At 44.7% G+C, this 24,382-nt stretch overlaps 1 protein-coding gene across 4 annotated transcripts in view; it reads right to left on the bottom strand.

Annotated features, from left to right (window-relative positions):
- The window catches only part of LOC138268378 (serpin B6-like), a 163,183-nt gene that overhangs the window by 31,128 nt on the left and 107,673 nt on the right, over positions 1-24,382 (bottom strand). For all 4 annotated transcript variants that reach the window (XM_069217971.1, XM_069217956.1, XM_069217966.1 and 1 more), the window contains exon 6: positions 6,084-6,251. In XM_069217971.1, coding sequence (XP_069074072.1) covers positions 6,084-6,251 — 168 coding nt within the window. The remainder of the gene's footprint in view (positions 1-6,083; positions 6,252-24,382) is intronic.

Here is a 24,382-nt window from a genome sequence, read left to right as displayed (position 1 = left end):
TATTTGGGGTGGGGGTATGGCCATACCCCCACCCTGTTATTTTTCTTGTTTTTTTTTAATCTTCCCTGGTTTCTGGTGGGTTTTCTCTCCATTGGAGGCAGATGGGCCTTACAAAAATAGAAATGGCCTAAGATACATTTGCCCTCCAGGGGAGCGACCCTTGCCTAAGGGGTCACTCCCCTTGCGTGAAAGGAGTGCAAAAACAAAACAAAAAAACTGTTGTCTAGTGGTTTCCGCCCCTCCTGAGGGCAGATGGGCCTAATTAATATAGGCCAATAATAATAAAACTGCCCCCTGGAGAGTGCCCCTTGCCTAAGATCTTGCTTCCTTTAGAATAATAATAATAAAAAAACATCCTAGGTGTCTAATGGCTTCTACCCCCCATCAGCCTAATTAATACTGGCTGATCTGCACCTGGGGGGAGAGGGGGAGGCCTAATTAAAACATTTCCCTCTGGAGGAGGGACCCTTGCCCAAGGGGTCACTCCCCTTATAAGAATAAACAAACAAAAAAACTCCCTGGTGTCTAGTGGCATTCCTGCAGCACGATTGCTACGCGATTGTGCTGCAGGAATGCTCAGAGACATGAAAAGGAAGAGAAAAGCCTCCCTGACCTTCCCTGCCCCCGTACTGAGGAGAAACTAATCTGTTTCTCCTCGGTCATGCTGGAAGCCATGCTTCCAGCGCGATGGGAGGCAACCACTGATGAGGTCAGCGCGGAAAAGCACACTGACGTCATCAGATGTCACGGGGGAGGGGATGTCTGGGTGGAAGGAGAAGCTAGCCGGCCCCCCATGCTTCAGTATGAGGACGTAATGGTTACATGCTCAGCACAGGAGTACTGTGCCCAGGACGTAACCGTTACATCTCTGGCACAGAACCATTTAATATCATGCAAAGGATGAAGTCCGAAATCAACGAAGAGTTAAAAACAGAACACATTTGGATTAAATAATGCGTAACTACATGTCCTTCTAGAAGAATAAAACACAATATGGAATTAGACAGTACACAAGCAATCATTGGACAATCATGTAAATCGACATCCAAAAGGAGAAGTGATGGGGATCAAAATAAGATTAACAGCAATCCAGTGACAATCATTTTAAAACAGCACATGTAATCTAGCCAGTCCATCCGAGGAAAATATACCCAGAACTGAAACATCAGGCTTAAAGAAATGTTCCTGTGACCCCACATATGATCACCTTAAATAAAAGCAGCCACATAGGAAAAAACTATTCAAAATAATAACAATTACAACTATTCACCAAGCAAATGTTAAAGTGGCAAACACCCCCAGAGGGGTCAATTAAGTAAAAGATGAAGAAGATTTAAGTTAAAAGTGAAACGATACAGGTATATGTGAGCAAGGCCTTGTGGTCAACAGTGTCAGAATGTATCTTTGTATTTATTTATAAAATAAAGGGATAACATTTCCTGAGTACTGTCTTCCTTGTAAATAGTGGTTTTGAAAGATATTTGGCATGGCTGACCCAATCAACAGCACTAACTGAGCGCCATGATGAAATAGTTTCTCAGCATTAAACATTAAACACAACATTACTACCATCTGTAAAATGGCAGGCCATTGTATGGATCATACTAGATTTTATAAATCTAGTGCAACACTATCTTATATAGAATGCTCAAGTGATTGTTAGTATATGTGAGCTTTTATGCATATACATTCGGGACACTTTCCAGTTTTAGAGTAATTCAGAGAGACATCCCAAAAATAATGTGTTGCATAAACAGGAACTGGAAGATGCACTCCAATGCGGTCGATTTAGTGAACCAAGGGTAAGCAGACAACTGTACTGTGTCTTCGTCGTTAAAGAGCATAGAACCTGTTAAGAAATTAGTGCAATCATTATCTAATTCACAAACAGCTATGAGGTGCCGCCCGTGAAACAATGTAAAAAGGCTTTACGACAAAAGTAGTATCACTTTAGGAGTAGGTATTATACACCAATGTTGGCTGATAATTTGATAAAATGTGATGGGGTGTAACTGAGTGAATTGCAGCAAGTCTGTCTTCCGAGATAACATTTTGAAAAATAAGGCCAAATAGTGAGCTCACATGTGTACTTTTTAAGGAGTCATAATACCTTAAACAGCACTCTGGTTTTACAGTACTTGCATGTTGTGCCAAGCAGGCCTAGCATTCCCTATGAGTGGTTGCAGATTTGCCGACCACAGTAAATAGAAAATTATATATTACACAATCTGCCCAAATGGTTTTTATCCTGTAGTATGTACCGTCACAATAGGAATTTACATTCATGCTGTTATGCACACCAGCAGTGTGATCAATCACCTATTAGAGATTTATTAGTCACAGCAAGTGTACATCACCAACAAAGAATGCATATCCCACGAACATGATTAAAATGGTGGTTAATGACTTTCCTGGTACAATAAATACTTATGTTTGTTACACCGTGTGATAACAAGCATTTGCAATGCAACGGGTCTCGCATTTCTCCGAGTTAGAGCTATTAGCAGTTGTAAACTCCCAACCGGACTTTTCTTGCCACATTAAATGGATAAAAAAGAGCGCGATCGTGCTGCTACAGTTCACTTGTAGTGAAACCTATTGTCAAAAGTGCAATTATCTACGTAACCAGGTAACTATGTAACAGGGTCGATGTCATGGAAGCGCCCGACTTCTGCCAAGCGAGATCGCGCTGCGAAAAAGGATAAAAAGTAGTCCACAAACCGGAACGAAAACAGCGAACCTCGCATGGTTTCAGTACTTGTTCGCTGCGATCGAGGAGGGCTAACCACCAGAAAAGGCATGACGTATGCATGCCTTCCACTAATGAAAGCAAGCAGAATTTAACAGACAAGCCCACAAACCAATGAAAGACACTGACGTAACATAGACGGGGCTCAGAGCCCTTTTCTAACTATTAAAGTGTCTCAAAAGCTAAATGCATGCGCAAGCGACGCAGGCTCGACCCTAAAAAAGGTGAGAAAACGCTGATTAGCTTTGTGTACTCACACAAAATGCACAAATGGGTTCGCTGGCACTTCACGGGATGTGCTCCACAATTCTGCATCATATTTAAAATTAAACTTGGCAGGATTGTTCACTAGATCGTGTTCAGTTTCCTGCCACTTCATGCACCTTCTGACTGCTCTCTGTTCAGCTTCTAAAGTCTTCCGTAGTCTGCTAACTCAACCTGCTCCAGATAATAGATTTTTGCATTATACCATTTCAGATTACCTTCAACTCTGCTGAGTACTAGAGCATATACTGCAAGCACCAGTACTCTTAACTGCTTCCTTAACCCTAAGGATATTTTTTGTTTCTACACCAATAGTTTAAATTGGGGAAAAGAAAGACACTTACAGAATTCTAATGTAATTTTATGTGAACACTGGCATTTGAGACCCCAAAGCTATTCTCTAAATTTCAAGAACCTTGCAATAAGAGTCACAGGGGAATAATCCAAATAGTGTCAGGGTGGCATTGTGACAATGACGTTTTTGGACCATACTTTAAAGCAGATATTGCTAAATCAGGGACACATTCACTTTCACATCACACCAGTGTTGTTTAGGAGGAATTTCTGGACTCATTAATGGCTTTCAATATAAAGCCAAGGAAGTTGCAAGGAAATTGACCAGCCAATAGGTTCACTGTAACCAATGACTGTATTTTTCTTTCTTCATATAATATCAGCAGATTCTGTGTACTTGCATGTAGCATTTGCTACTCCTCGCATACTGTCAGCCAGATTGTGCCCACAATTTCTTCGCAGGGAGAAGTGGTCAGGAAAATAGATCGCTGGGAGCCAGCAAAAGCAAGGCTATTCATACAACACCTTTCAGTGATGTCTGTGATGCTTTGAAAACATCCACCTCCTACCCTGCTTAAAAGTTACAGCTAGACGGCTGCTAGTGCTTACTTGACTTTTAAAATTTTAGCTCACCACAAAGCCTATAGACTATTAGAGAACCTGGGCAGTTTCAGCCACTCCAAGCACAAAGCAATTCATACATTTTCAATAATAAGGCAGGCACTGGGACATTATTCCTCTGGCAGCTCCTTACATTCCGGGGATCATCATCCAGTCATGGAGTTCTAAGCAGGAGTCATTTATGCTTCTCTCCTTGCACAAATCTTGCTAAACTTAATTGCTTTAGCATTGTAAAACAGCAGTAGCCCGGCTACCAAAAATCATTAATGTTCCTCTTCTCATGCAGCTACTGCAACACCACTTCCTCAATGCATGCCCGTGCCAATACTTAGAAGGGAGAGGGAAGGGGGGACTGATTACTGGTGCGGCAGGCATAACAATGCTACTGATCTCCCCATGCCCGGCACCACTCTGGTTCTCGGGTGCCTCTTTCCTCCTGTGGTCCTGGAAGGGCATCTGCAATCTACCCAGTTCACACCCAACCTTCTTCAGTCCCTTAATGTCCACAGGGCTAAGCTGTAACTGCCAGAGCTGCCACACCATCTCACTTCTTAGCCATCATGGCAACAAGACAGGAAGGATCACTTCACCTACTTCAGGTACAGCTACTATTTTGCACAGGGTACCATTGAGGACACAAGCATCTAACTATTTTCAGCCAAAAAAAAAACACGAGAGACACCTCACCCATGCTAATGTCTCCGATTAAGTAGAAATCTGTGGATTACTTTTTCTGATTCCAAGGATGTTAAAAGATTTATGGTGGGGATTCATGAAGACTACCTTCCCAGTTTGCATGAGCAGATCATGAAGGAAGAGATTCCCTTTAAATCCATTAAAAAATATTGGTGCATCGGGTAGGCTCGAGTTGTCACATTATAAAGCAAACTCTCGAAGTCTTGGTTAATGAAAATGACATGGTGAGGAAAATGTGATAGTGGGGCGTAAAAAATAGATAACCATTAATTTGTTTAAGAAACTTCTTTTGATCTAGTATTTTGAATGTATTACAGGAATGGAATAATATGAAGGCTAGTTTGACCAGCTGCGAGGCATCTCTCACCCATGTGCCAATTAGATGTCACTCTAGATTGCCAGTAGGCATCAATGTTAAGGATGAAATAGATCCTCTAGACAGAATCCTGTGGTCATCATTCAGCTGGTGTTCCACCTAATGGAGACTGCACCTTCATGCACGTTGGTGGGTGATAGTGAAAGGATCCCCTTATACACTAAAGTCTAGAGAAAAGCTGGTAGCCCTTTCAAAGATCTTGACGATCAGACCTACAGAGTTCATTAAAATAGGAAACTGTGACCTGTGACAGGCAGCAGCTTGGGGTAATGGCATTATGGGAATAACATTTGTTCTAAGGACTTTATTTCACTACATACATGTCACAGAACAAAACCATCCTCCATATTTGACACCTCTGGAGATGTAAGTGAGTTGCCTTCATGAACTGCTGCTCCCGAGTGAGAAATCCATAAGGCAAGTGGAAGAAAATTAGATAGTAGACTACAGAACACAAAGAGCGCTCTCTCTGTCTCTCTCCATCTGTCTCTCTCGCTCTTATGCTTTCCATAACAAAGACCAGGCATTCCACTATACTGCAGAAAGCTTGTACTCTGTTGCTATCCCCTGATTCCAGTTTAAGATGGCTGATCACCCACCTAAGCTCAGGCAGGTACGTAGGGTGGAGTTTGGCCTCCTTTCTGCCCAGCATGTTTTCTTGCAATGATGATTTCAAATATTAATTTGATAGCTCCAGGCTACACAGGCTGCATTGGACAAGTGGGATAAACTGAGCCCTGAAGAGACACCTCCCTTTAATCATATAGTTATAATGTGCCAACACAAGCCTCCTCCCGCCCACCTGAGCTAATGTGCTAATACAGTAACACTGTGTAAACTGTTGTTTATTTTACTCACATGGTTTTAAAGTTACAGGTCCAATTTCCTACTAATAAATCAAGAAAGATCCCTCGTAAGCAAGGGCAACATTTAGAAGTGCCATTTTAGCATATTAACATGAAGGGATAAGAGGGTGTAACTAGGAATTATGCACTGAAAGAAGCGTACTCTCCATTTGTCAGCCAAGTCAGATCCATGGTGCTAGTCCAGCCTATTTACTTTGGCACTACTTGAATTTCTTACCTTTTCCAAGCCAGTAGAATCATCGTTAATTTCATCGGGAAGCATTACAATCATGCTCAGCTCTTTATCTTCATAAGGCAGCTCTATGATCTTAATCTGTTGTTCTCCAATATGGGTCATAGGATATTTTCCATTTCTAAACATCATTTGGACTGGCTTTGTTTGATTCTGAGAATAAAAAAAATACAGGAACAATATATTTGAAGCATGCATATAATCATTATTATTTTCAAATGACAATGGCATTAATTTTAATTGTGGCATTAAGAAACTGGCTGTTTAGTTCCATTTCTTTACCAGACAAATTGTCCGCATGCTCTCTTTCTGAAGTGGGTTCATGCTGTCTTGCTACAGGTACTAGGCAACTCTTGGTGCCTTGCTGACAGAGGCAGGCAACACATACTTGCACAGTGGGGGTGATTGTTGTGAGTGGATGTGTATCTTATTTTTTATTTTTAGGGACATTTTGGACCTCTATACAGATACCTAGGGCAGACATTCACCCTTCATTCAAGTTATGTTCATGATGAAGCTGACTTCCAGCAGGACCAACAATCTAATAAAGAAAATGAACAACTGCAATCAGAAGAGGTATCTTTAAAACAACTCTGCACAGTCTAAAAACTGAGTTAAGTTGTTTTCCTCTGGCTCGCCACAGTAAGGTGAAAGTAAGGGACCTAAGAAAAAGAAGAGTGGTGCTATACATTTCAAACTTATGAAATACAGAGCCAGGAGTGAAGGTTCATGAAAAATAAGTGGACGCCAAAGAAAAAGAATGGTTTCATGATGAAACGACTGATCATCCCAAAGAGATAGTAATTTGTCATGCTATTAATCAGGGAAAAGGTCTATGGTGCTTCCCATTAAAAGACTATGGCCCTCATTACAACCCTGGCGGACGGTGCAAATAGGGCGGTAACACCGCAAACAGGCCAGCGGTCATAACCACCCCATTATGACATTGGCGGTTTAGCATACGCCAAACCGCCAATGTCCTGCACCGTCTGCCACGAATGTAACAACCACTAGGCTGGAGAGAACGGTCTCCAGCCAGGCGGCCGTCACTAGTCCGCCGGCGGTATCAGGACCCCGCATACCGCCGTGGATTTCGTGGGGTTTTCAACCGCCACGAAATCCATGGCAGTATCCATCATCAGTGCCAGGGATTCATTCCCTGGCACTGATTGGGGTCTCCCCTTCCCCCCTCACTGAGCCCCCCCCCCCAACCACCACGAACCCCCTACCAACCCCCAAAGGTAGTAGGACTCCCTCCCCACCCCTCTGCCCCCATTGAACCCCCAAACATACCTCCCACACCCCCCCACACCACTCACACACACACACGCACATACATGCACACATGCATTCACATAACATTTCCCATACACACATTACACCCTCCGCATACATACACGCACTCACACAACCCCTCTACACACTCACACGCACACACGCACACCCCCATGCACGCACACACCACACAACCCCTTCCACCCCCCTCCCCTAATGGATGATCACCTTACCTGTTCCCATTCCATCCCGGAGGATCACCGGATCCATGGGGGCTGCTCCACCGCCAGCACCCAGTCACCAGAACACCGCCACGCCAAATACAGAGTCGTATTATGGTGGGCGGTGTTCTGATGACTTGGCGGTGACGGAGGAGCAGCCTCCACTACACCGCCGACCGCCAGTATGGCTTCTGGAGGCTCTCCATTTAAAAAAGGGCAGAGGGTCGCCAGCAGTCATAATATGGTTGGCGGAAGACCGAAAACACTGGCGGTCTTCGACCTGGCGGAACATCGGCCGTCTTTGCAAAAGACCGCCGAGGTTGAAATGAGGGCCTATATGTCCTGATGATGACCCATTAATGATTTGTTCTCATTTGCTGGGTTGAAATGTCAACAAGATTGGATGAGGATTCATGTCAAAGCAAATCGTGATTTCTAGACACCTGCATTATAGGGCTCTCTGTGAAGATCACAAACTTTTTAACCACCTTTTTACTGTGGCACCTTAATCACATTATTCACCTACATTGCGCCTACACTGCGCCGACACTCTAGGAGCACCTATTGTATTTGTAAGTTATATTTATTTTTAGCATTCTTGCATAACTAATTTGAAATTGTTCATTAAATAAAAGGTGAAAGAATAAGATAGGTTCATTGCTACAAAGAAAAGCTTTTGAGTTATTTTTTTTTTTACTTTTTGCTGTGGAAGTCAAGGGTTATACTTCCCACTTGGGGCCAACACAGTTTTGATATATACACAGTCCAAAACCAGCACAAGTTAATGGTTAACCAAGAGCTTTCAAGGGCACAGGCAGGTGAGCGCACTCAGCTGACACACAGCTGGAAAGTCAATGTTTTGGAATAAGAAGGGATCTGCACCCTTCAAAATGCCTTCATGGGAGTTTCTCAGCTTAATGAGTGTGGGTGCTGCAACTACCAGTGCTATTGTTTGCTGGTGATGTGGTACTTGGATGAACATAGATGGCAAATTACTTGCCAATAATATAGGAATGAAAAGAGGAATGACACTCAGTTTTTAAAATTGATAATTAGCATAATGATGACATCACCGCTGGGCACTCAGGAAGGAGCCGTCATAGCCAGACACATGATGCAGAGGACAGTCACTGATAAAATTTGTTCTGGCACAAAATTCAGGCAAGCTTAGAAATGCCAAAAGCTGTGGCCATTTAAATGCTATTGCAAGCATATGTCACAAATACAAAAAGAAAACAAGCTACTGTCTTAATGTAGCTGAGACATGCATGCAATACACTTTTACATTTAAAAATAATCAAAATATTTTTATAGAGCAGTATGGTTGCTTCCTAGCAGGCAGGTTTACTTAGAAATAGGTACTGAGATTGTTTTCAGTTTTTAAAGCACATCACAGTGACACGATTATTACTGGTGTAAAGAAATGGCACCATTGACTCCGACTTACTGTAACCTTAAGACATAGTTTAAATATAAAGACTAAAAAAAACTAAAACAATGCAACCAATAGAAAAAGTTAACTATTTTTTCCAGCCGGACTCGGTGTGTAGGAGCCTTTGAAATGTAAGTAGGGCTGAATACGGTTTTTCCCAGTCATCCTGTAAGGACAGCTCATCCTAATCATACTTAAGCCCCTTTTGTGTTACTGTCTAGAAGCAATACACAAACCCCAACAACAGATCAATTCACAGTCACGCGTCCCTGGACACTAGAGGAAGGCACAAATGGTTAGGACATGAAAATGACAACTATCTAAAAGTAGAATTTTCAGAACGGAGACTTAAATTTGGATTTTACCACTAAAAAGGACTTAAAATTACAATTCATTTGATTTGTGTGTAAAAGTATATTTCTACATTCTCCCATTGAGGTTATTAGTGAAAAATGACTTTAGGAGCTTTTCACTGCCAGGAGATGTAAAACTCATGCATACATGCCCTAGTTTTTAAATACAATGCACTTTGCCCTATGAGTAGTTAGGGTCTACCTTACTGGTGACATACATTTTGAAAAAAGGAAGGTTTTCACCTTGCAAAAGGTTTATTTTGCCAGGTCGAAATATCGCTTTAAAACTGCACTACAGGCTGCAGTGGCATGTCTGAGGCATGTTTAAAAGGCTAAATTAATGGGTGTCAAATGAGTGCTGCAGGCCCACTAGTAGCATTTAACTTACAGGTCCTAAGTACATGTAGTACATTTTACTAGGGACTAGCAAGTAAATTGAAGGTGTCATTTATGCGTGTGCCGATTTACCATGTTTAAAAGACGGGGAGCATGCTCTTTAGGCCTGGTTAGTAGAGGTAAAGTGCACAGAGTCCTAAAACCAAAATAAATGAATTCAGCTAAACAGGAGAAATGATGGAAGAAAGTCTAAGGGAATACCACTCCAAGGATGTCAGGTTGGATTGCCAGCACAAATATTTTGCCATGGGCACCTGCGTAAGACAAAAATTACATTGAAATTTCAGGGCATATAGCAGACTTACAAGCATAATACCACTATCTCACCAACACTTATTTACAGTCTCACTAACTTGCAGTCACTCATTCATTGTCACTTACTCTTGCACTCACGTTTACGCTCACTTCCTAATTCCCACTCTCATTTACTGTCACTCACTGACTCGCACATTCTCACTCATTCAAATTCCCTTTAATTCAATCATACTTTCTCATTTATATTTGCACTCATCCTTTTTCTTACTCACTGTCTCTCTTACTCACATTGATTTGCCAAATCTCTAACACTCCCTCATACTAATTTGTTCTCCTTCACAGCTACTTATACCCTCAGTCTCACTCACTCTCTCTCATACTCACTTCCTGGTACTAAATCTTTCACCTTATTGGTCACTACCTGTCGCTGACTCACTCACTAAAATGCACATGCTTACACATAAATTCACACATACACATGCCATCTCACACATAAACATACTCTCACCTGCAAACATGCACATCATACATTTGAAAGCACTGTTTGCCAGGAAAGGTCCCATTTCAGCTAATTGTACTTCATTTTTATTTCACTAGCAGTGAATAATATTTCATTCACTACTAGTGCTATTAAAAAAAATGACAATAACAAAGAGTGGAGCCCCAACTGACACCCATTTTGACAAGTTGCCCCTGTTCCTGGCACTGATTTTGCCACCTCTAAGGCCACCTGTCGATCCCTAAATGTTGTCCATGATGAGGCAGACAAGACGATCATCCAATTCTGAATAAAGGGATGACTAAGTTCAATCTATGTATTGTCCTGTATTGTCCTTAGGCATGACCTACAATGAGTTCTGCAGAAACCTAAACAGGTTCTTTAGAAAACAGCAGAAAGCTGTATGGGTTCTGTAAAAAACGCAGAACCTGACTGTAGGAGAAACCTATAATGGATTCCTTTCACTTCACTAAACTTACAAGCTATTCAATTTCATTTAAATTTTATTTTGCATTCGCTTCTCTACATAACAAAGGCTACCAAGGGCCACCAGTTAATGCAGCGAAATATATGAAGGAGAATGATGGGATGGAGAGTAAGGATGAGATGGTTAAGGCAACATTCAATCTAGTGTCATCATAGGTTCCTTTCTAGGCCCCCGATTAGGAGTTGCCTATTAAATTGCTCATCATTTTCCCACTCAAAGATTACCATTAGTGGAGGAGGGGAGGGTACCGATACTACAGATGGTGAGGAAATAACAAGGAGTACAACTTGAGGGAATAACATGACTAAAGTGGTGTTTACGCACAGATTCCCATAGGATTCCCCTTTGGTTTTCACATGGAGATTTTGCCTACTTTTAGAAGTTGAAATCTAGGCAGAAAAATACAAAGTTCTAGTTCTGACTCGCCTGGTAACTATGATTACTGGGCCCATCGGAATTCACATGCACTTGTAAGGAGGGCCAAAGCTGTATGCCAGTCATAGTATTCAATTAGCATTTGGTGTGAATTCAGGTTCCTAATGATTCAGATATTGTATCACTCTTAATGAAATAACTCCACTGACTCCATCTTGAAGTCAGAATACACACAAAAATATATATTCTCATGTACTTGGAGGGATTCCTCCTTGTCATCTGACCACTTTAAGATGTGGTTGCATAAGGAGGGAATGGGGAAAAGGCTATTTCACGTATGGATAAAACAGTATAACACCCAGGCAGTGAGCTGGCTACCCACCTAAGCGAACAATCACAACCAGGGTGAAGCCTTGAGGCCACTAAATTAACCTGTGCTCAACCACCTGGTAGCTTTGCAACAGAGCAGATAGGCTTAACGTAGTGTTATGTGCAATGTATTTATACAGTACCAAAAAGAGGAATAAGGTCAAAAAGCACAAGTGGCTGGTGTTACGGTGGCATAGTAGGTCTTCTGCCCAAACAACTCTTGATGAATGTGTGACTACACAGGGTACCACTTCCAATCGGACCATGAAGAGGCTTTAGTTCCCAGAAGAAAGGGAACCACAACATGCATTTGTTGCTAAAGTAGGAATTCCCTTTTCGAGAACTATGTACTTCACTCTTGATCTAATAAGGGTAGGAAGTAGAGACAGGAAACCCACTTTCTCTAATGAATACACCTAACCAATATACTTCCAAAGCTCCCCAGAACCTCTCGGGAGGCACTTACAGACTGACTATATATAAGGTAAAGGCCTACAGCAGGTTCCAGTCTAAATCCAGTTGCTACTAGTCAGAAGAGCAGTTGCAGAAAAAGCCAATTGTAGCATCCCTGTAGCTTGAACAGAAGGTCAGCCTTATGACCCCTGGAGTCTATTTCTTTGCCCTAGGTACAAGAGAGAGCATGTCCAGTTGTTTAGGGCTTCCCTCAGGTCAGAAAGCAGGTCCATTCTTCTTCTGTTCTTCCTCAGATCCAGCAGTGTATTCAAGTGGGTGCCTGAAGATGCTGCATTTATACCCAGCACTAGCTAGTGGGTGAGAAGGACTCCAGGCATGGTCTAACCAATGGGGTAAAACACCCCACACCAAGTCTGCCCACTTTGGCCATTTTCAAAATGGCACAAATCTTATACCACATTCAACTTGTGCTCTCAGGAGTGGGTTTGTGGGCAGGGAGTGTACTATGGTAATTATAGTGACCTCCCATATTTAACACTACAATCCAGTTTAGGACAGCCACTGTGCCCACAACAAACCCAGAGACAGGTGGCTGCTATGAAAAAGGCAGGGTTCTTCAGCTACCAGACAATGGATACACAAGGATTGTCTTGGCATCCTGTTCTCTGCCTTTTAAGTGCACCTTATCTGTTATATGTAAACCAGATAGGCCTGTCAAGCAGGATTTGACATTACAGCAGGATCTTACACAGGAGTGTCAAAAAGGACGACCACACCATATTCTCGAAGGTTCAGAAACATTATCGTTGCCTGGTCAGGTCAGCCTATTGTTTGAGCCTTGGAAGCATTTCACTCCTTTTGTACACCTACGTAAATGCTAATGACTGACTGGGAGAAGTTGGAAAGCAAAAGCAAATTAGTTGACAGGAACTTTAGGAAGAGAAAAGGTAACTTTCTAAAGGTCACAGTTCCATAATATTATTGAAAAATTGACTTAATCATTGAGTTGGATTTTCAATAAATATTAAAATAGTTTTTTTCCTTACTTTTCTAGCTAGTCCTATTTCCAAGATACAGTATTATTATTTTAATATGTACTCTGGTTTTCTGCGTAGGACAGCAAGGTCTGCCAAAGAAGAAAATAGGTTTTGGATACTAGTCACTGTAGGAACATGTTAACATTAACTTTCTACACGTCTTACTTTTAAATACCATGCACCATGCTGTGTGGGCTACAAAGCCTATGTAGGCGTTACTTATTAATATTTAATAGGAAGATTTTGACCTGTCAAAATGGTTTATTTGACAGGACGAATTGCAGTTTTCACACAGTTACAATCAGACTACAATGGTAGGCTAAAAACCAGGTTTGCACTGTTACTGCATTAAATGGCACAATAAGTGTTCCACTCAACTATCAGCATTTAACTTCCAATACCTGGGTACTTTTTTTTAAATAATCTACAGACCTATAGACAAGTTTAATATGCCAACTTGGAGCATGCCAATTCTACCATGCTGAAAAGGGGCGCACAAGCACTTCACTAATGGTTAACAGGGGTAACGAGCACACAGTTCTAAAGCCAGAAAAGATATAGGGTCCAGCGAAAGGTAAATAGAATCTGTGGTTACCCTGCAAAAGGTGGATTCTCTACAGCCAGGATGAGATCTTACAGGTAGGTACACTCATAAGAATATGATTCTTAAATAGTGGCAAAGCAGTGAAGTAGAGCAGTAGTGCAAAGGAAGCAGGCCAGTAATAGGCATCTAGAATGCAAAGTGGCATGCATCATTCACAAAGCCTTACATTTAGGCCTGCTCAGCTAGAAGTAAGTCCACATTTCGTCATGTAATTGGCAAAAAACACAGGAAGCCATCTGCTAAGAAGAAACAAATCTTAATTTTGAAATCTCCCTAGGTCTTGTAACAACATAGATCTGTAGTGTATTTACAGTCTGCTCCTTTCCTATGGAGTCCATAGGCCCATCTAAACCTAAAATGTGCCTGAGGAATTTGAGGGTGTGCTTCAAATTCTTACGTTTGTACCGGCTGAGGTATATTCCCTATAAAACTTCCTTTTGTTAGATCTGTCAGCCTTAAGGTGGTCTTTCCCCAAACTTTCAGCCCGCTTGCCTCATTAGTTTTTGCTGGTCTTAGAACTCTGTGCACTTTACAACTGATGCCCAGTGCTAAAGTACTTGTGCTCTTTCTCTAAACCATAGTTTGATTGGTATATACGTAAGTGGCATATTTAATTTACTTATAAGTCCCTAGTAAAATGCTCTACATGTGCCCAGGGCGTGTAAAATAAATGCTACTAGTAGGCCTGCAGCTTTGACTGCGTCACCCACTTTACATAGAGCTTTAAAATATGTCCCAGGCCTTCCACTGCAGCCTAAATGCAGTGTTACACTGTTACGGCAACTTGCCATTTTAGTGCCTTTGCCAAGCTCCAAACACCCATTTTATTACATACGTTACTCCTATGGTAGGCCCTAAATAGCCCATAGGGCAGGATGCTGTGTTAAAAAAAAAACTAAAAAAAAAAACAGGACTTTTTTTTTTAAGTTACACATGGCCTGGTACTACCCCTACCTCTCTCATAGGATAACAATGGGGATTCTTTATTATGTTTAATAAGCTGTGAGAATTATAGATCTTTCATGTTTGGTACCTATAAAATTATAATGATAAAGGCTCTTTAATTGCAAAGTTGAATTTCTCATTACAATTTTGAAAATGTCACTTTTAGAAAGTGGGCATTTTCCTGCTCTTAGTCCTGTGTGCCTGCAGCCTGTGTCCAATTCAAGACTGTGGTGAGTGATAGCTGGGCTTTGTGCATTACCTCTAGACAGCCACACTCGAAGGGACCTTAGGTGTGACCTGATAGGCCATCCACATCCTCATAGGCCATATTAAGCAGGATGGGAGGGATGAGCTGGGCCCAGCCTCACAATTACACGTGAATAGGCTGTGTCCTGTCCCCACACAAACCCTCCTGTACTGAGTCTGGAGCCAGGGAGGGAGGACCACTGTGCACTTGAAAGCCCCTCTTCAAAGGCTCCTCTACTTTAAAAGCATCTCTGGGTATAATAACTGGACTTCTGAACCTACTGCTTTGTTACACTTCTGGACCTGTGGATCCTCTTGCAGGAGGAAAGACTGCTGTGCTGCTACAAGGACTGCCACTCTGCTGGACTGCTGCTCTGGAAGAACTGCTTTCTTGCTGTACTGAACTGCTGCCTCCTGCCCTCTTTGCCAGAGTGAGAACCACATCACTGGAACCCACAACCAGAGTGGCTCCAAAAGCTTGCTGGCTTTCCTCCTGAGTGAAGACTCAAGGACATCAAAGACTTTCGAGTCTGCCAAATTGGGCCAACCCAGTCCTGGGTTTAAAGTGCTGCTCCATGCATCGCAGTCAATGAAGGCACTCAGAACCTGTGCATTTCCTTCATCATGGTCACAGTGCCACCGTTGCGAGGATCAACTCCGACGCAACGCAGACTGAGCGGTACAGTAACTCCATTCTTGATGCATCACTGCCACTGCCAGGTTTGAACAGTATCCCTGTAAAACATTTCCTAGGCCTGTCACTGCAGCCTCTACTGCAATTTTAAACTCCAATTTCAACCTAGAAAAGGAAACTTTTGCCAGGCCTAAACATGTGTTCTAATTCTTATAAGTCACCCCAAAAGTAGGCTCTAAATGCTCATAGGGCAGGGAGCAGGGAATTTAAGAAGGGGACATGTGTATCTAAAGTTTAGACGTCCTGGTAGTGAAAAGCCTCCAAGGTCGTTTTTCACTTTGGCAAGGCTGGCTCTCTTATAGAAAAATACTTGCTTACATTATGATGCCTTATAAAGCACAACTAGTTTGGGACTAGCAAGAAAAATGATTCAAAGACTTATTTTAAAAGGTGTTTAAAATCTAACCTAATGGCCAAGTTAGATTTTAACTTACTATTTGGAAATGGCACTTTCAGAAACTTGCCATTTTCCAGTCTAAGCCAAATGTGCTTTTATGTCATGTCCATGGTCACCTGACTGGTAATGGCTCCCCTGTGGGTGGCATATGTTCCTCCCAGACAGCAGACAATGGGGCTGGGTGTGGAGAGGTAATGTCTTCCTGACCGGAAGGGTGGGGAGGAGCTATGCCCCTGCCTTGATTGCACTTTTGCATGCTATACCCAGCCCTTCCAACCTTCAGAAGAAGTTTACCCTGTCACGTGCAAATACAGATCACACCTGCTTGCCCTTTATTTCAGAAGCCAGTATCTGGGCCAAATCTACAGGAATGGGAAGAACTGACCAGAACCAGTTTTAGAGTTAGAAAAAGGAAAGTCCCCTACAACAGGCTGGCTCTGGGTATAAAAGTGGCATCCCTCAGAACCAAATTCAGAACACTCCTAGACCTGTGAAGCCTCAGAAGAAGGATTGCCCTGCAGACTGAAGCAAGTCTATACCTGCTTGCCTTGGACATAGGACCCCAGAAGTAAATTCAAGGGTCAATTGGCTGACCTGTGTAAAAGGGACTCGGGTTTCCAGAGACCTTTCCTGCTTCCCAGCTGACCAGACCAACTTGATCTGACCTGGTCCACTGTGCTGGCCTCCGTGGGAGTGAATCCTGTTCCCCAAGTGCTGTTGTCAAGGTCCTGGACCCTAGAGTGGAGTCCCCTGGCACGTGGGGTCCCAGCATAGTTTATAAGCATAGCTCCAGGGAGGTGGTGGACTCCGGAGCCCTGCGATGGGGAGGTCTGCAGGAACACCGCCTGCCCCATTACATTAGACTACATCTAGCCCCAGAGATGTGTTGATCCCTGGGTCATCCGAAAGCCCTAGGTGCGGGGCCCCGTGCACCCCTCCAACTCCTACTATTGCCCATAATGCCCCCAGGACCTGGCCCACCCAGGGGCAAAATAACAGAGAAACGATGGAGGCCGATTTAAAAAAAAAAAAAATCTCTGCAAAATCCGCAGACGCAGCTGGGTATTTTGCTGCAATTTAAAATACATTAAAAAAAAAAAACGGTCCAGCAGTCTTGGACCAAGATATCCTTAAGCTAGGAATCACATTGGTTATAAAAAAAATAAAATAAAAACAATAAAAAAAAAGAAGAATGGATGCCATATTTGGAGGGTCGTGCCTGCATTAGAAGCTTGCGAGACAGTATTGTTTACAACAAGTATTGGCAAAACCAATAGGTCTCGCCTATGCAAGAGCTATTGGCTTTGCCAATGTGTTTTAGCCATGTTGTACACCAGTGTGGCTGCTGTTCAGGATGGCTATAAGTTGGTGACATGGAGAAAAGAGGCGTGGAGTGTCGGAGTGGAAAGAGTGGAGTAGAGGGTTGTAAAGTGGAGTGGTAGAGTTTCATGTATTGGAGTGGAACAGTGTGGGGTCACCAAGAGTGGCACAGAGTAGAGTGGACTGGTGTAGAGTGCACTGGTGTAGTGTGTTGCAGAGTATAGTGGTGCAGAGTGCAGCAGCACAGATTAGAGTGGCAGAGTCCAATGGCGTTGAGTAGAGTGTCAGAGTAGCACAGAGTGGTGGAGATGCATACAGTTGGGTGATGCAGATGGAAGTGTAGAGTTAAGTAGCAGAATGCTGTGGCATAGAGAGCAGAGTTGAGTGGCAGAGTGTAGTGGCATACAGTGTTGCAAAGTAGAGTAGCAAAGAGCGGTGTAGAGTATAGTGCTGTAGGAAGTTGGCTCTGTATGTGCTATTTCAAAGTAAGGAATAGCATGCACAGAGTCCAAGGGTTCCCCTTAGAGGTAAAATAGTGGTAAAAATAGATAATACTAATGCTCTATTTTGTGGTAGTGTGGTCGAGCAGTAGGCTTATCCAAGGAGTAGTGTTAAGCATTTGTTGTACATACACATAGACAATAAATGAGGTACACACACTCAGAGACAAATCCAGCCAATAGGTTTTGTATAGAAAAATATCTTTTCTTAGTTTATTTTAAGAACCACAGGTTCAAATTTAACATGTAATATCTTGTTTGAAAGGTATTGCAGGTAAGTACATTAGGAACTTTGAATCATTTCAATTGCATGTATACTTTTCAAGTTACTCACAAATAGCTATTTCAAAAGTGGACACAGTGCAATTTTCACAGTTCCTGGGGGAGGTAAGTTTTTGTTAGTTTTACCAGGTAAGTAAGACACTTACAGGGTTCAGTTCTTGGTCCAAGGTAGCCCACCGTTGGGGGTTCAGAGCAACCCCAAAGTTATCACACCAGCAGCTCAGGGCCGGTCAGGTGCAGAGTTCAAAGTGGTGCCCAAAACGCATAGGCTAGAATGGAGAGAAGGGGGTGCCCCGGTTCCGGTCTGCTTGCAGGTAAGTACCCGCGTCTTCGGAGGGCAGACCAGGGGGGTTTTGTAGGGCACCGGGGGGGACACAAGCCCACCCAGAAATTTCACCCTCAGCAGCGCGGGGGCGGCCGGGTGCAGTGTAGAAACAAGCGTCGGGTTTGCAATGTTAGTCAATGAGAGATCAAGGGATCTCTTTAGCGCTGCAGGCAGGCAAGGGGGGGCTTCCTCGGGGAAACCTCCACTTGGACAAGGGAGAGGGACTCCTGGGGGTCACTTCTGCAGTGAAAGTCCGGTCCTTCAGGTCCTGGGGGCTGCGGGTGCAGGGTCTTTTCCAGGCGTCGGGACTTAGGTTTCAGAGAGTCGCGGTCAGGGGAAGCCTCGGGATTCCCTCTGGAGGCGGCGCTGTGGGGGCTCAGGGGGGACAGGTTTTGGTACTCACAGTCGTAGAGTAGTCCGGGGGTCCTCCCTGAGGTGTTGGTTCTCCACCAGCCGAGTCGGGGTCGCCGGGTGCAGTGTTGCAAGTCTCACGCTTCTTGCGGGGAGTTGCAGGGTTCTTTAAAGCTGCTTCTTGAAACAAAGTCGCAGTCTTTTTGGAGCAGGTCCGCTGTCCTCGGGAGTTTCTTGTCATCGTCGAAGCAGGGCAGTCCTCAGAGGATTCAGAGGTCGCTGGTCCCTTTGGAAGGCGTCGCTGGAGCAGAGTTCTTTGGAAGGCAGGAGACAGGCCGGTGAGTTTCTGGAGCCAAGGCAGTTGTTGTCTTCTGGTCTTCCTCTGCAGGGGTTTTCAGCTGGGCAGTCCTTCTTCTTGTTGTTGCAGGAATCTAATTTTCCAGGGTTCAGGGTAGCCCTTAAATACTAAATTTAAGGGCGTGTTTAGGTCTGGGGGGTTAGTAGCCAATGGCTACTAGCCCTGAGGGTGGGTACACCCTCTTTGTGCCTCCTCCCAAGGGGAGGGGGTCACAATCCTAACCCTATTGGGGGAATCCTCCATCTGCAAGATGGAGGATTTCTAAAAGTTAGAGTCACCTCAGCTCAGGACACCTTAGGGGCTGTCCTGACTGGCCAGTGACTCCTCCTTGTTATTCTCATTATTTTCTCCGGCCTTGCCGCCAAAAGTGGGGGCCGGCCCGGAGGGGGCGGGCAACTCCACTAGCTGGAGTGTCCTGCGGTGCTGTGACAAAGGGGGGAGCCTTTGAGGCTCACCGCCAGGTGTTACAGCTCCTGCCTGGGGGAGGTGTTAGCATCTCCACCCAGTGCAGGCTTTGTTACTGGCCTCAGAGTGACAAAGGCACTCTCCCCATGGGGCCAGCAACATGTCTCTAGTGTGGCAGGCTGCTGGAACTAGTCAGCCTACACAGACAGTCGGTTAAGTTTCAGGGGGCACCTCTAAGGTGCCCTCTGGGGTGTATTTGGCAATAAAATGTACACTGGCATCAGTGTGCATTTATTGTGCTGAGAAGTTTGATACCAAACTTCCCAGTTTTCAGTGTAGCCATTATGGTGCTGTGGAGTTCGTGTTTGACAAACTCTCAGACCATATACTCTTATGGCTACCCTGCACTTACAATGTCTAAGGTTTTGTTTAGACACTGTAGGGGTACCATGCTCATGCACTGGTACCCTCACCTATGGTATAGTGCACCCTGCCTTAGGGCTGTAAGGCCTGCTAGAGGGGTGACTGACCTATACTTGCATAGGCAGTGAGAGGCTGGCATGGCACCCTGAGGGGAGTGCCATGTCGACTTACTCGTTTTGTTCTCACTAGCACACACAAGCTGGCAAGCAGTGTGTCTGTGCTGAGTGAGAGGTCTCCAGGGTGGCATAAGACATGCTGCAGCCCTTAGAGACCTTCCTTGGCATCAGGGCCCTTGGTACTAGAAGTACCAGTTACAAGGGACTTATCTGGATGCCAGGGTCTGCCAATTGTGGATACAACAGTACAGGTTAGGGAAAGAACACTGGTGCTGGGGCCTGGTTAGCAGGCCTCAGCACACTTTCAATTGTAAACATAGCATCAGCAAAGGCAAAAAGTCAGGGGGCAACCATGCCAAGGAGGCATTTCCTTACACAACCCCCCCCAAACGAAAGAGGATGAGACTAACCTTTCCCAAGAGAGTCTTCATTTTCTAAGTGGAAGAACCTGGAAAGGCCATGTGCATTGGCATGGGCAGTCCCAGGTCTGTGTTCCACTATAAAGTCCATTCCCTGTAGGGAGATGGACCACCTCAACAGTTTAGGATTTTCACCTTTCATTTGCATCAGCCATTTGAGAGGTCTGTGGTCAGTTTGAACTAGGAAGTGAATCCCAAAGAGGTATGGTCTCAGCTTCTTCAGGGACCAAACCACAGCAAAGGCCTCCCTCTCAATGGCACTCCAACGCTGCTCCCTGGGGAGTAACCTCCTGCTAATGAAAGCAACAGGCTGGTCAAGGCCATCATCATTTGTTTGGGACAAAACTGCCCCTATCCCATGTTCAGAGGCATCTGTCTGCACAATGAACTGCTTAGAATAATCTGGAGCTTTTAGAACTGGTGCTGAGCACATTGCTTGTTTCAGGGTGTCAAAGGCCTGTTGGCATTCCACAGTCCAGTTCACTTTCTTGGGCATTTTCTTGGAGGTGAGTTCAGTGAGGGCTGTCACAATGGATCCATATCCCTTCACAAACCTCCTGTAGTATCCAGTCAAGCCAAGGAATGCCCTGACTTGGGTCTGGGTTTTTGGAGCTACCCAGTCCAGAATAGTCTGGATCTTGGGTTGGAGTGGCTGAACTTGGCCTCCACCTACAAGGTGGCCCAAGTAAACCACAGTTCCCTGCCCTATCTGGCATTTGGATGCCTTGATAGAGAGGCCTGCAGATTGCAGAACCTTCAAAACCTTCTTCAGGTGGACCAGGTGATCCTGCCAGGTGGAGCTAAAGACAGCAATATCATCAAGATAAGCTGTGCTAAAGGACTCCAAGCCAGCAAGGACTTGATTCACCAACCTTTGGAAGGTGGCAGGGGCATTCTTTAAACCAAAGGGCATAACAGTAAACTGATAATGCCCATCAGGTGTGGAGAATGCTGTTTTCTCTTTTGCTCCAGGTGCCATTTTTATTTGCCAGTACCCTGCTGTCAAGTCAAAGGTACTTAAGAATTTGGCAGCACCTAATTTATCTATGAGCTCATCAGCTCTAGGAATTGGATGAGCATCTGTCTTGGTGACAGAATTGAGCCCTCTGTAGTCCACACAAAACCTCATCTCTTTCTTTTCATCTTTGGTGTGAGGTTTGGGGACTAAGACCACTGGGCTAGCCCAGGGTCTGTCAGAGCGCTCAATTACTCCCAATTCCAGCATCTTGTGGACTTCCACCTTAATGCTTTCCTTAACATGGTCAGATTGTCTAAAGATTTTGTTCTTGACAGGCATGCTGTCTCCTGTGTCCACATCATGGGTACACAGGTGTGTCTGACCAGGGGTTAAGGAGAAGAGTTCAGGAAACTGTTGTAAGACTCTCCTACAATCAGCTTGCTGTTGGCCAGAGAGGGTGTCTGAGTAGATCACTCCATCTACTGAGCCATCTTTTGGGTCTGATGACAGAAGATCAGGGAGAGGTTCACTCTCTGCCTCCTGATCCTCATCTGTTACCATCAACAGATTCACATCAGCCCTGTCATGGAAGAGCTTAAGGCGGTTCACATGGATCACCCTCTTGGGGCTCCTGCTTGTGCCCAGGTCCACCAGGTAGGTGACCTGACTCTTCCTTTCTAGCACTGGGTAAGGGCCACTCCATTTGTCCTGGAGTGCCCTGGGAGCCACAGGCTCCAGAAACCAGACTTTCTGGCCTGGTTGGAACTCAACCAGTGCAGCCTTTTGGTCATACCAAAACTTCTGGAGCTGTTGGCTGGCCTCAAGGTTTTTGGTTGCCTTTTCCATGTACTCTGCCATTCTAGAGCGAAGGCCAAGTACATAGTCCACTATGTCTTGTTTAGGCTCATGAAGAGGTCTCTCCCAGCCTTCTTTAACAAGAGCAAGTGGTCCCCTTACAGGGTGGCCAAACAGAAGTTCAAAGGGTGAGAATCCTACTCCCTTCTGTGGCACCTCTCTGTAAGCGAAAAGCAGACATGGCAAGAGGACATCCCATCTCCTTTTGAGTTTTTCTGGGAGCCCCATGATCATGCCTTTTAATGTCTTGTTGAATCTCTCAACTAAGCCATTAGTTTGTGGATGGTATGGTGTAGTGAATTTGTAAGTCACTCCACACTCATTCCACATGTGTTTTAGGTATGCTGACATGAAGTTGGTACCTCTGTCAGACACCACCTCCTTAGGGAAACCCACTCTGGTAAAGATACCAATGAGGGCCTTGGCTACTGCAGGGGCAGTAGTCGACCTAAGGGGAATAGCTTCAGGATACCTAGTAGCATGATCCACTACTACTAGGATGTACATATTTCCTGAGGCTGTGGGAGGTTCCAGTGGACCAACTATGTCCACACCCACTCTTTCAAAGGTGACCCCCACCACTGGAAGTGGAATGAGGGGGGCCTTTGGGTGCCCACCTGTCTTACCACTGGATTGACAGGTGGGGCAGGAGAGGCAAAACTCCTTAACCTTCTGGGACATATTGGGCCAGTAGAAGTGGTTGACTAACCTCTCCCACGTCTTGGTTTGTCCCAAATGCCCAGCAAGGGGAATATCATGGGCTAAGGTCAGAATAAACTCTCTGAATGACTGAGGCACTACCACTCTCCTAGTGGCACCAGGTTTGGGGTCTCTGGCCTCAGTGTACAGGAGTCCATCTTCCCAATAGACCCTATGTGTTCCATTTTTCTTGCCCTTGGACTCTTCAGCAGCTTGCTGCCTAAGGCCTTCAAGAGAGGGACAGGTTTCTTGTCCCTTACACAGCTCCTCCCTTGAGGGTCCCCCTGGGCCTAAGAGCTCAACCTGATAAGGTTCAAGCTCCAAAGGCTCAGTTCCCTCATAGGGCAGAACTTCTTCCTGAGAAGAGAGGTTCTCTTTTTCTGACTGTGTTGCAGTTGGTTTCCCAACTGACTTTCCTTTTCTCTTGGTAGGCTGGGCCATTTTTCCAGACTCCAGCTCTACTTTTTCACCCTGTGCCTTGCACTGTGCTCTTGTTTTTACACACACCAGTTCAGGGATACCCAGCATGGCTGCATGGGTTTTTAGTTCTACCTCAGCCCATGCTGAGGACTCCAGGTCATTTCCAAGCAGATAGTCTACTGGGAGGTTTGAGGAGACCACCACCTGTTTCAGGCCATTGACCCCTCCCCATTCTAAAGTTACCATTGCCATGGGATGTGCTTTAGTTTGATTGTCAGCATTGGTGACTGTATAAGTTTTTCCAGTCAGGTATTGGCCAGGGGAAACCAGTTTCTCTGTCACCATGGTGACACTGGCACCTGTATCCCTCAGGCCCTCTACACTTGTCCCATTAATAAAGAGCTGCTGCCTGTATTTTTGCATGTTAGGGGGCCAGGCAGCTAGTGTGGCTAAATCCACCCCACCCTCAGAGACTAGAGTAGCTTCAGTGTGGACCCTGATTTACTCTGGGCACACTGTTGATCCCACTTGGAGACTAGCCATTCCAGTGTTACCTGGATTGGAGTTTGGAGTGGAACTTTTCTTGGGACAGGCCTTGTCTCCAGTTTGGTGTCCAGACTGACTACAGTTTCGACACCAGGCCTTTTTGGGATCAAAGTTTTTACCCTTGTACCCAGGATTGTTTTGTGAAGAGGCTCTGGGCCCACCCTCCTGTGCAGGTTTTTGGGGGCCTGTAGAAGACTCTTGACTATTTTTATTTTTGGCTGTCTCACCACCTTTCCCCTGGGGAGGTTTTGTGACCCCTTTCTTTTGGTCACCCCCTGTGGAAGTTTTGGACACCCTTGTCTTGACCC

This window comes from Pleurodeles waltl, chromosome 2_1 (assembly GCF_031143425.1).
Source record: "Pleurodeles waltl isolate 20211129_DDA chromosome 2_1, aPleWal1.hap1.20221129, whole genome shotgun sequence".
Lineage (NCBI taxonomy): Eukaryota > Metazoa > Chordata > Amphibia > Caudata > Salamandridae > Pleurodeles > Pleurodeles waltl.
Note: the sequence above shows the minus strand (reverse complement) of the source record. Positions and strands in the feature narration are given on the sequence as shown.